The sequence below is a fragment of the Vulpes vulpes genome, chromosome 6 (genome assembly GCF_048418805.1).
Source record: "Vulpes vulpes isolate BD-2025 chromosome 6, VulVul3, whole genome shotgun sequence".
Taxonomy (NCBI): Eukaryota; Metazoa; Chordata; class Mammalia; order Carnivora; family Canidae; genus Vulpes; species Vulpes vulpes.
Genome location: NC_132785.1, coordinates 52215783 through 52229000, shown reverse-complemented (window position 1 = coordinate 52229000; position 13218 = coordinate 52215783). Strand labels below are relative to the sequence as shown.

Genomic DNA, 13218 nt, shown 5'->3' with positions numbered 1-13218 from the left:
AAGTGTGCAAATACTTTTAATTGTATTATTTCCTCACAACAAATTCATTACAAAATGTTAGTTGTACCTGATAATCGGGAACACATGGACTTAAATTAGCTTTTTCTCTTTTTTCCTCTTATACTTCTCAGTTTCCCCTTTCTCTTCCCAAACACAGATCTGGCAGTCACCAGCACTGGCACTGGCCCCCCACCATCATCATCACTGGAGCTGCTGGTGGTTGCACCTTGGTCCCTGGCAGGAGCAGGTGTCACTGCACTCTGCAAACCTGGGTGGCTGGCAGGTGACTCCAGGGCTGCTCCCCTGCAGTGCATGTTCACCGAAGACCCACACTCCGTGTCCTCGCCTGAAGAGGTCCCAGATGATGGCGAGAGGCAGGCCCCCACAAAAAACCCACCACATCTTCTCTCTTGCTTGGAATCTGAAAGCCTCTTTTTTTTCGGGCTTGATGACTCTTTCCATTTATTTACGATGCTTCTCTTCTGGGTTTTTCCTTTTGCCTTATCAGGGAACTCAAAATCATTCTCCATGGCAACAGACACTGCTTCTATTTCGCTGGCTGCTGCTTCTCGCTCTTTTCTCAGCATACATGTCACAGCTCTGTTAAGTCTCTGGCTCCTAATACCCTTAGCATCTTGTCTCTCCTGTTGAGCTAATCTAAAGAAAGAATCAATTCGGAGCTGCGTCTAAAAATGAAATGAAATAATAAAAAAAAAAATCAGGCGAGTCAGTCAACTTTCTGAAGCAAACCAAAGAGCTTCACCTTGGTCACTAGCTTTGGAGGACTCTTTCAGAGAATGTGAATTCCTTACCTTTCAAAAGCCAAATCTCTCCCACAGGATTTACGGCAGCAAAATTTTATTTTCTAGATCATACTTGAAGCAATATTGCATCACCTCTATCTGAGCCCTCTGTCCACAGCTAACTAAGTAGCCCCTTCCCAGGCACTCAAAGACAGTCGTGTGTTTTTCAGTAGCCAAAGATGCCATCTTCTTTTGGAATAGCACAGCCTCAGGAGTCTGTTTCTAAATTCCACTCTTCCCTTCTCTTAAAAACATCGTCATCATGCAGTATGTTGAGGAGGCAACCACATAGTACTACATACTGGGGACCATGGGAAATGGTCATTCCCTTTGTTTAGGAATCCAATTTTAGGAAGACATTATTAAGATAATAGTTACATGTGGGAGAAGTTTTATGCCTAATGTTGATCACAGCATTATTTATGAAAACCTGATAATCAAGGGTCCACTAAGTGAACTGAACCAATAAGTGAAATTTCTTTGAGGCAATGTCATCTGGTCATTTGAAATGACAAAAACCATGCAATATACAGAAAAAAAGTCTTTGGTTAATAAGTATGAGGGGGGGGTTAGAAATATCAAATTGTATTTATGTATGATAACAAATATATGTGAGAAGCAAGGAGTGGGGAATAAAAGAAAATAAACCTAAATGTTAATATTTGTGTGAGAAAAAAATAAATAATGGATCATTTCAATTCACTTTTTTTCATTTTCTAATTTTGGGGAAATAAATTTATATTAACTTCTTTTTTTATATATGAACTTCTTTATATATATATATATTAACTTCTATAATGTAAAGGAAGAAACATATTCCAACAAAATTTATCTGAAATAGTTAGTCACAAAGCCAATAAGCTTTCCTTGCCTTTGGCATAAATGTCTGCATTATAGAAAGTCATCAATTAAGCAACAAGAGACTTTCTTCAGAAAGGCCGTCTTTTTTCAGAAAGGCTGTCCAGGACAGCCTGGGTGGTCAGTGGTTTAGCACTGCCTTCAGTCTAGGGCGTGATCCTGGAGACCCAGGATCGAGTCCCACATCAGGCTCCCTGCATGAAGCCTGCTTCTCCCTCTGCCTGTGTCTCTGCCTCTCTCTCTCTCTCTCTCTGTGTGTGTGTCTCTCATGAGTAAATAAATAAAATATTTTTTAAAAAAAAGAAAATAAAAGGCCGTCCAGCTCAGTTTTTTCAAAATTAAACAAACCTAATGACAATAGGTTTAAATATAGGTATTCTATAGAATATGGTCTCATTTCTACTAAGTGGTTAACCTGTACATATATTTTGGAGGCTGTTCCTGGGGCAGGAACAGTTTTCTGCATGGGTAGAAACATAGAGATAAAGCAAGACATGATTACCTACCCACCCACAGAACTGAGGGCCATACAAAGGCCTCATCTCTCCCCCAAAAATTTCTCCTGCCAATGTGCCACAGTGATGATGATTCATTTATAGAACAAGAACATTCATACTTGGATAGAATTTAATGATCAGGATTACTTTGGACTAAATACTTCCTAGACTTTTTTTGAAATGCAAATAGCTCTGAAAAAGTAAAATAGTCAACTGTAAACACCTCAGTGAGCAATCCATTATTAGCCTGGTTTTTTCAAAGTCAAAATGAACACTCACAGTCCCCAAAGTCCAGCCATAAAAGTGAAATTGAGAAATGAAGATGAGGGATCCCTGAGTGGCGCAGCGGTTTGGCGCCTGCCTTTGGCCCAGGGCACGATCCTGGAGATCCGGGATCGAGTCCCATGTCGGGCTCCCGGTGCATGGAGCCTGCTTCTCCCTCTGCCTATGTCTCTGCCTCTCTTTCTCCTCTCTGTGTGTGTGTGACTATCATAAATAAAATAAAATAAAATAAAATAAAATAAATAAATAAATAAATAAATAAATAAATAAATAAATAAATAAATAAATAAAATGTTTAAAAAAAAAAAAAAAAAGAGAGGGATCCCTGGGTGGCGCAGCGGTTTGGCGCCTGCCTTTGGCCCAGGGCGCGATCCTGGAGACCCGGGATCGAATCCCATGTCGGGCTCCCGGTGCATGGAGCCCGCTTCTCCCTCTGCCTATGTCTCTGCTTCTCTCTCTCTCACTGTGTGCCTATCATAAATAAATAAAATTAAAAAAAAAATAAAATAAAAAAAAAAGAGAGAAATGAAGATAAGGTGCAGTTTCCCCTTTTTCTGTTTTCCTCCATTCCCTTATCTAAAGTGTAAAAATTTTTAAATGTATGTTATGAGCCCTAAAATAAAAGAGTAACCAACCGGTCTTTAAGAGCTGACACTGACAGCTTTTCTACATTCACTCCTTACCCTGAACTTGGGGAAAGAGCTGCCATGATTACCTGCTGGGCGTTCAGTTGCTTTAATACTGGAAACAGAGACTCATCTGTCTTCGTCCTGTTCCAGCCAAAATAACGCTGACAAAATATGCAGGCAGTTAAGGCTTCTACATGTTTTTAAAGATATTTAAACAAGTGATAAATAAAAAGTTGCAAAGAACTCACCCATAATTTCATTCCCTGTATCTCTAAAGATTTTCATATTTATAAAGAATAAAGTAGTAAGAGAACAGAATGACAAAACAATTACTGCAACATAATCACATGGCCCTGTCTCCTGTTCAGTGTCCTCTAAGATAAAACATATCCAACTCTCATTTTAGGATATCAGAGGCTCATTACTAGGAAAAAAGGTTAACCTAAAACAAAAACAGGTTTACAGATATCATACATATTTCTTTGATAGTTAGACTAATACTACAGCAAACATTTAATTATCTATCCAAATAGTTATCTAAATATGCAGAAAGGAACATATAAATAAGAATAAAGAATAAAACTAATACTCTTTTCTATTCTTTCAGGATGAATAATTATATGGTTGTATCTATGAATGCTCATCACTACCTATTTCAAATAAAGATCCTCTTTAAAGGAATTATTCATAATAGCTAAAACATGGAAGCAACCCAAGTATCCACCAAGAGATGAACAGATAAGCAAAATATAGCATATCCACACAATGGAATATTATTCAGCCTTAAAGAGGAAGGACATTCTGACCTATACTTTGGCATGGACGAGCCTTGAGGACTTAGTGCTCAGTGAAATAAGCCAGATACAAAAGGACCAATACTGAATGATTCCACTCATAGGAGGCACTCAAAGGAGGCACTCAAAGGAGGCAGTCAAAACCATGGAGACAGGAGGTAGACTTGTGGTTGCTAGGGGCCGAGGGGAGAGAAAGGGATGGGAGGGGGAGTTGTTAATGGATCTCAAGCTTCAACTCTTTTCAGATGAAAAGAACAGGGATGGATTTGGTGACTAGTGATTATTGCACAACAATGTGAATGTATTTAATGCCACCGAATGTTATGCTTAAAATGTTAAGATGACAAATTCTGTTACTTTACCACCCCCAAAAAACAATCTATGGAGAAAGAAAAAGGAACATCTTAGATAAACAGTATGAAGAAAAAGCTGATCCAAGTTGATGTTCCCTACGACTCAAAAGAAAACACATATTTGGCTCAGTACTCCTTTATGTTTTAAGGAGTAAAAGGATACTCTCTAATCTTGTCCAAATCTGGTTTCCCCCACAGAAACGATCCCCTGGAATCATCCACCACAGGTTTGAGGTAAGCATCCGCAACAGCTGGATTGGGAAAACCAGGTGTGAGCTGCAGCTTGCGTAATTTTTTTTTCACTTTGGTATCATAAGGGTTAGGTCTTATCTTCTTATTTTTTTGAGCTTCATGCCACCACTCTCTATAAGGGAAAGGAGAGAAAGCTTCATGACGTATAGTGGATGCACCAGAGATAAAGGTAAATGTAAACTCAAGTGCCAGAACAAATCCTATGACCCACAGAGTAAGTAACCAGAGCAAACACAGACTACAAGCTCACTCTGCCCCTGGCACTGTGTCAGCTGTTGTACATGCCCGATCATCACCTGAGCACAGTCCCACCACCAACCTTACCTCACAAAGAATGAAACTGACCACAAGCAGAAGTCACTACCTGCTCAAGATTCCACAGCTGGGACTAATGCAGTCAGACCCTGAGAATCACCCTCCAGATCTCACAACTTCTCCGGGGCTCTTCTTCAGCAGGAAAATGAAGTGATATATCTGTATCATTTACCTCAAATCAACTACAATAATAGACCCAAGAATATTTAACAGTATGTAAAAATACCAAGAACGTGTTACATCTTAAAAAGGCAGAACACGACTCTACATCAGGTATAACCCCAATTTTGGAGAAAATGCATATATGTGAAGAAAAAAAAATAAACAAGGCAATTTAAAATAATAAAAGCAATGATCGCTATTATTTCACTGTATCAGGCAATGTTTTAAGCAAGGATACAGCTGTTCGTTTTCTTCTTTGTATTTTATTCCTTTTTCAGTTTTCCCATTGTGAGCATAAATTACTCTGGCAAGTTAAAGACAGCTAGCCACACATTCTTTGATTCTCCTCCAATCCAGAAGTGGTGTCCATGTCCCCTTCTCTTGAGCCAGGTGAGCTCTATGACTGAGGAAGTGACACTGTGCCAGGTCTTACGAGACTGTCGTTTCCATATCCTGACCCTTGGAATATCTACCTCAGAAGCAGCTGACATGGTCTGAGGAAGCTCCAGCTGGTAAAGAGATCCAGATGGAGGGGGTTCGAGGCCCCGGCCCACTGTTTTGGCTGAGTTCCTGGCTGACAGTCAGCATCACTGGCCAGAAACGTGGCTCTATCACCAGTGGATCCTCTAGCCCCACTGAGCCAACCCCCAACACACACAGAATCTGGCAAGACCTGCCCCTGCAGCCTCACCAAACTGCAGGTTCATGGCAAAATCAATGACCATTGCTGTTTGAAGCCACTGAGGGTTAAAGTATTTTATAATGCCACAAAGATAACCAGAAAAATGTACACAATTAGGAAGAATAAATGGCATAAAGTTAAAAACAAAGAAAACCCTCACCAATCTACGCATTCAATGAAACGTTACAAAAAACAAAAACCCTCTATCTCATGTTCCACTGCTTGACATACTTAGTGGTATTAGAAAACGGACTCAGAGCTGTTCTCAGCCAGTCTCACTTCAACGCAGGAGTGCCACCTAGCAGTACAAAAGTCTAACTGCAGTCTTCACTGCAGGATCAAAAGGCAAAAAGTAAGATCTATCCTCTTCACCTTTACAATACTGTTTCCAAAAGTGCACTAAGAGAATACCTATAATTCTTGCCTACTCTCTTTAGAATTTTCATCTTTGAGATAAGTTAGTAATCACAATTGTCCGCTACGTGGGTCAGCACAACATGTGGAGCACTCATGACACGGAAGAAATCTCCTTAAAGCAGGAGAGCCCAGCACTACCATCAAGATGAAAGATAGCCTCTGCAAATCAGCCGAGCTGTGGGGGGACACAAAACGGGGTGGGAGTGACTGTGATAAGAGAGAAGGATTTGTGCCCTGGCCAGCAATCTCTGGGCATTTGTACCTAGTGTTTTCAGATCCCATTTTCCCTGCGGACAACCCAAAATGTTCCGTGAAAGCGCCCCTACTTTAAATGTTGGTAGCCAATTCTGAATGAAGGCTCCATAGAAGAGCACAGCATGTGTACCTTAACCAAACACAGCTGGGCTGAATACAGTGGGCAGGCCCCGAGTAGCTCCACCAGAAGGGGTGACAAGCTGGGGTCTGGTCAGCAGAAGGAAAAGCAGAAAAGAAAGCAAGGCGACATTCTCAATCTTTCTGCTCTTCCACCTCTTCCTGCTCTCTAACTCTGCATCTATCTTAAATGTTCCTGAGCCAGGTCCAGCTCAACTGCTCCTCTCTGCCACTGACCAGCCAGACAACCAGAGCAAATGGCTAAAGCGGACTCTAAAAACGTAAACCACTCAACTAACAACAAATGAGCAAAAACTGTTGAAAGAAAAGAAATATGGCATAAGCAGGCATTTACTATACCAGAAGTTCAAATTTTCAACAAATAAAAAAATTTAGGACATCAAATTGAAAAGCTAAACACCATTTTTACTTATCCTGAAATAATGTTAAGAACCCAAAGATATGTCTATGAAGACACTCAAATCATGTTTGTTTAGACTTTAAAAAAATAGGAACAATAGGCGTGTGATTAATCAATCATGATCTATCAAAAGACTACAATGGAGTCATTAGAAACTTTATTCATCTATACATTGTTGATAGTATGCCTGTTCTATCACCAAATGAGTTACAGGTAACATAAAAGTATATGGTATCATCCCATTTCTATAAAAAGAAACAATACACACTTGTATGAGTACACATGTATACATATGTTTGTATATATATAATGAGTATACATGCATAGAAAAGTCTAAAATTATATAAACCAAAGTGTTAACTGTAACCATCCTTTAAATTCATATTTCATAATTTTTCTATTATTTGTATAATAAAGTTATTTGTAGTTTTTCAAGTTATTTCTGTACCATGACCTACAACCTATCTCATAATTTACTTCCAGTATATTATCTCCTTAATAAAATGAAAATCATGACAAGACAGAGAGAGAAAGCATACATTGGTACATGTGCTATGGCTGGAGTACAGCAAACATTAAAACCACTTCTGCATTTAAGTTTTAATTCCAATCACTGATTCTTTAGAACACCTGAGAATTTTTCAGACAGAGAAGATACAATTGGAAGAACTCCAAAGAATCATTAAATCAGCTACCACCAAATAGTACCTTATGACAAGCTGGTGGTTAGAAAATGCCATCACAACTTCTAGAATAGACTAAAACCCATGGAATTGTGAAATTTAAGGTATATGGCTTACTTTCCAATGTTTTTAAATGCCATCAAGGACCAACCATAAGAAAGAACTCTTTCACAGACATCCTCCTAAACACCACCATCCCAGAACCTCCATAATTTTAAAGTGTAGCCCAAGGGTGGCACAACGGTAGGTTCTGGGTAGAATGCAGCACCACCACTGAACACAGTGGGGTACACAGAGCAAGAAACAGGACAACAGGGCTCGGGGTAAAGTTCTTAGTACTGTATTTCCATGCCCCCTCTGGCCCCCTCTTTCAGGACACTTGACACATGGAGGTACAGGGATGTGTTTGCTTCTGTCTCCCCAACAGTGTGGAGCTCCTTGAGAGCGCAGCCTATAGCTTAGTCAACTTTCCTACCCGAGCCTAGCGGGTGTCTGACACATAGCAGCTACTCAATAAGTATGTGAATGAACGAAATAGGGATTTCTACTTGCCTGTGAAATCCCTCAAGCCTGGCTATGTAACCTTAAACCAAGATAAGCCTTGTGTCTCTTTAAAAATTATCTCAGCTTTCACTTAAGTCTAGAAAAGGGAAAACAAATTTGGTAACCCAATCAGTTCCAGTGATTTGTGGCAGTTCATGATGTAAATAATAGTTCTATTTGTTAATTGGATTTTTTTTAGAGATTTATTTATTTGAGAGAAAGCGAGAGAGAGTGCAAGAGAATGCACGTGTGTGTGCAGGGAGGGGAGAAGCAAAGGGAGAAAATCTCAAGCAAACTCCATGCCGAGCACAGAACACAGAGCCCAATGTGGGCTTGATCCCACAATCCGGAAACCATGACTAAGCTAAAACCAAGAGTCAGACACTTAACCAATTGCAACACTCAGGTGCTCTAAATTGGATATTTACATAAACATTTGAATTAAAGAAATTAAGAAAGAACTTACGAGAATTTTAGGAGAGGTTCCAGGCCATGTCCAGGGAATTCATTCAGAATTTCCATGGCTGTAACACAACCAACAGTTGGTATTCCTTCTGTATAATCACTTCCAAGCAAATAGGCCAAATTTATTAATTTGTTCCGGTCTAATCCTATAAAAGTAAAAATCATTTAATATCTTTAAAATTTTTATTACAACACACCAAACAAGATTCTGCCTCTGGGCCTCTGCAGTATCTAAGCCCTTTTTCCAACATGCTCATCCCTAAGGTATGTATAACACTACCTCTTTTTAGGCCCTAGCCCAAAAGTTACCTATTAATAAAGCCTTTCCTGACCACAACTCTATATACAATAGCACATGCACTTCCTGTGACTGTAGGTCACCCTAATCTCTTGTACAGTTTTATTTTTCTACATGGTAATTATGTCAAATTATGATTTATGTTTATTTTCTGTTTCTCCTCCTAGCCTTGTATTCTCCACTGTTTCCCCCACTGCCATGAACAAGAGCTGGCATCAGGAATTACTTGATAAATATTTGTTAGATGAATGGGAAAGTGAAGAATCACTGCCAGAAGCATCAGCACGGGGTCATGAAGTTAATGACTCCAGCAGGAGTGACTCCACCTGCCTCCCCTCTCTACCACGTCTGGTTTACTTCAGAGATCTCAGGGAACCAGTCAAAATCTAAGCCGGTCAGGTAGCTAAAACTGCAGAAAATGCCTAAACATGACTAGGGTTTTAATTTCTCTTTTTTTTTTAAGATTTATTTATTTATTTATTCATGATAGACATAGAGAGAGAGAGAGAGAGGCAGAGACACAGGAGGAGGAAGGAGCAGGCTCCATGCCGGGAGCCCGACGAGGGACTCAATCCCGGGACTCCAGGATCGTGCCCTGGGCCAAAGGCAGACACTAAACCGCTGAGCCACCCAGGGATCCCCGGGTTTTAATTTCTTAATTTTAATTTAAAAATCCTATTCCTCTATAGAAGTAAATGATTACTTATATGGAAACGTGTGTAGAACTACCTTTTCTAATTAATAACATCAAATTAGTTCCTTGGAAAGGAAAAAATTCATAGTAAGTATAAGAAATTGACTTAAGTCAATTTCTAAAGGTAAATCTCAAAAAATAATCATACTCTGAAGTCTTACCAAGTTGGTTGTGAAAGTCCACGTACTGGTAATATTCTACAAACTTGTTTTTATTAAAAAAGTTTTTATAGACATGCCGTGCTCCAAACAGCCAAATATCACTATCATCAGTGATTGTCCCAGAAGTTTGATCAGTCAGGTCCAGGATGGCACACTGAGCCTCTGCTTCCATGGGAGCCTCGATGTAGGGAATGCCAAAGAGGCGAAGAAGTTCCTAGAGAGTCAGAGACATGCCATGACCCCTGTGAAATGCAGGATCTGGCCTTGACCAGAGATGGGAGCAGTGCATACACATTTTATTTAAGGCATTCCCTCGGGGAATTCGATTAAGTGACAACAGCAGTAGGTATTGCTAAAGGAGCCCCGGGTTGTACACCCACCTGGCTTTCTAGGAACATCTGCCCCGTCACAGTAGCAGCCGTTCGTTCTTGCTGCTGCTGTTGCGCTTTCAATGAATGCTGCTGTGCTAACAGGTCGTTCTCCAGAGTCTCCAGTTCCTCCTACAAAATAATTTCATCTGTAGATAATTATATTAATGATCCAATTAAGCTCATTTGTTACAAAAAGCCTGCATTTCGTCTGACTAAATTACCAAGCAAGCTTTCCCACTTGGATTTCTGAGGAAGTCTGTGATATCTTTAGAGTTTCCTCACTAACTCACACAGATGTGGAGGCCATCTCCAGACAGCAACCTACTCGAAAGAGGAGCCATCAGCAAGAACACAATGCATGCAAATAGAAATTGCACGAAGAGAAACTGGAGAGGGGCGCCAGGCTGGCTTATTCAGTTACAGCACACAACTCTTGATCTCAGGGTTGTGGCTTTAAGCCCCACATTGGATGTAGAGATTACTGAAATAAATCTTAAAAAAAAAAAAGGAAGAAAACTATGGTATACATATATACAATGAAAATACTATTCAGCCATAAAAAAAAAAATGAAATCTAGCCTTTTGTGACAACATGGATGGACCTCAAGGGCATTGTGCTAATAAAAAAAAGGTCAGAGAAAGACAAATACCATACGATCACTCCTATAGGTAATCTAAAATAACTTTTTAATTAAAAATTTTTAAGAAGTTCGTCAATACAAAGCATAAACTGGTGGTTGCTGGAGAGGGGGAGATAATGGGTAAATTGTTGAGTTTTGGGTTTAAACAAATTGAATTTAAAAAACACAGAGTGAGGGGCATCTGGGTGGTTCAGTCAGTTAAAAGTCTGCCTTCAGCTCAGGTCGTGATCCTGGGGTCCTGGAATCAAGCCTCATCTGGGGCTCCCTGCTCAGCCAGGGGCCTGCTTCTCCCTCTCCCTCTGCCCCTCCCCTTGCTCAATCTCTCTCTCTCTCTCTCTCTCTCTCTCTCTCAAATAAATAAAATCTTAAAAAAAAAAAAAAAAAAAACAGAGTGAGATACCACTTCCCACCCACGAGGGCGACTGTAATCAAAAGGACAGATGTTAGTAAGTAGAATGTGGAAAAAATGGAACCCTCATACACGGTTAGTGGAAATGGTGCAGACTTTGGAAAACAGTTTGACAGGGCTTCAAAAAGGTTAACATAGCTACCCTGTGACCCAGCAGTTCTATTCCTAAGTGTACACCAAAGATAAATAAAAACCTAGGTCCCCACAAAAACTTGTACATGAATGTTAAAAGCAGCATTATTCATAATAGCCAAAAAGTATCAACAGCCCAAATGTACATCAAATGATGAATAAATTGTGGTACACATCCGTACAATGGAATACCATTTGGCAATAAAAAGAAATAATTACTCACACATGCTACAACATGGATAGACCTCGAAAACATTCTGCTAAGTGAAAGGAGCCAGAAACAAAAGGCCACAAGCTATAGGATCCCATTTATATAATATGTCAAGAAAGGACAAATCCATAAAGTAGATGAGTGGTCTCAGATGGAGAAGGGACAGGAAGGGACTGCTAATGGGTACAGGGCTTCTTTTTGGGATGGTGAAAATGTTCTAAAATTGTGATGGTTGTATAATTCTGTGAATTATACTAAAAGCTACAAACTATGAAAAATAAAATGTCAATTATTATAACCTCAAAAATATGAAATACTTGGAGATAAATCTGAAAAAAGGATATGCAAGATCTGTACACTGAAAACTGCAAAACATTGCTGAAAAAAATTTTAAAAGACCTGAATAAATCAAGATATATCCTATGTTCACAGATCAGAAAATAGTGTTGCTAAGATGTTAATTCTCTCCATATTGATCAGTATATTCAATGCAATTTCATCCAAACCGTAGGCATTTTTCACACATATTGAAAAGCTAATTCTAAAATTCATTTGGAAATGCACAAACAACTTTGAAAAAAACAAAGTTGGAAGACTCAGATTCACATTGCCTCATTTCAAGAGTTACTGTAAAACGACAATTTGTGATGTGTTTTGAGTTAATTTTGTTATATCATACAAGACACCAAAGTTGGTTTTTTTCTAGCACTCTCCTTTCTCCATCCAACTGCCTCTGTAGCATTGCTGAAAATTTGTTCTCCATTTAAGCGTGGATCCAGTTCTGTACTTTCTATTATGTTGTATTGATCTATTTGCCTCTTTGCCAGGAGCAAACTGTTCATTACCATTGTTTGGTTCTGTTGTAGAACTCTATTTTGTTCTACTGATCTATGTATATATCCCTTGGCCAATATCATACTCTCCTGATTACTGTAGCTTTATGGTAAATCTTGGTATCAGGTAGTGTGTAAGTCCTCCAAATTTTTTTTTTCAAAATTGTTTTGACTATTCTAGTTTCTTTGCTTTTCCATGTAAATTTTAGAATCAGCTTATTAATATCCATCACTGGGTTTTTACTAGAATTCCATTAATCTATGGATCAGCTTGAGAAGAAATATCTTAATAATACTGGGCCTTCCCATCCAAAACCACATCTATTTAGGTTTTCCCTAATTTCTATTATCAGTGTTTTGTAGTTTTGAAATACAGATCTCTCACATATGTTGAAAGCTTTATATGTATTTTATGTTTTTAGGTATTACAAGCTGATTCTAAAATGTGGTCCTTGCTGTGGACTGAACTGTGTTCCCCCAAAATTCATATGTTAAAGCCTTAAGCCCAAATGTGATTGCATCTGGAGATAGTTCGTTAGGAGATAATTAAGGTTCAAAGAAGTCATAAGGGTGGGGCCCTAATCTGATAGGACTGTAGCCTTATAAAAGAAAGATATCTCCTTCCCTCCCTTCCTACCCTCTCCCCTTCCCCCAACCCCCTCCCCCTACCACATGAGGATGTGGCAAGAAGGCATCCATCTGCAAGCCAGAGAGCTCTCACTAGGAACCAAATTAGCCTGTGCCTTGATCTTAGATTTCCCAATCCCTAGAACTATGAAAAAATGAATTGTTATTTAAGAAGAAAAAAGCAAAAAAAAAAAAAAAAAGAAGAAAAAAGCATGCAAATAGCTAATAAACATTGATCCAGTAACTTCTTAAAGTTCAAAAGCGATTTAACTTGGCTCTTTCTTAGCAATAAGTGAAAACTCAATGTCATATT

The 13218-nt window shown here is 39.1% G+C and overlaps 1 protein-coding gene across 3 annotated transcripts in view; it reads right to left on the bottom strand.

Moving 5' to 3' along the window:
• The window catches only part of ERCC5 (ERCC excision repair 5, endonuclease), a 32665-nt gene continuing 19447 nt past the window's right edge, over window positions 1-13218 (bottom strand). For 2 of the 3 annotated variants that reach the window (XM_026008880.2, XM_072760977.1), the window contains 6 exons: window positions 10062-10181; window positions 9682-9895; window positions 8530-8674; window positions 4380-4580; window positions 3156-3240; window positions 1-686 (listed from right to left, as the gene is read on the bottom strand). In XM_026008880.2, coding sequence (XP_025864665.1) covers window positions 96-686; window positions 3156-3240; window positions 4380-4580; window positions 8530-8674; window positions 9682-9895; window positions 10062-10181 — 1356 coding nt within the window. In that variant the 3' untranslated portion in view covers window positions 1-95. The remainder of the gene's footprint in view (window positions 687-3155; window positions 3241-4379; window positions 4581-8529; window positions 8675-9681; window positions 9896-10061; window positions 10182-13218) is intronic. The other variant, XM_026008881.2, reaches the window with a different exon arrangement.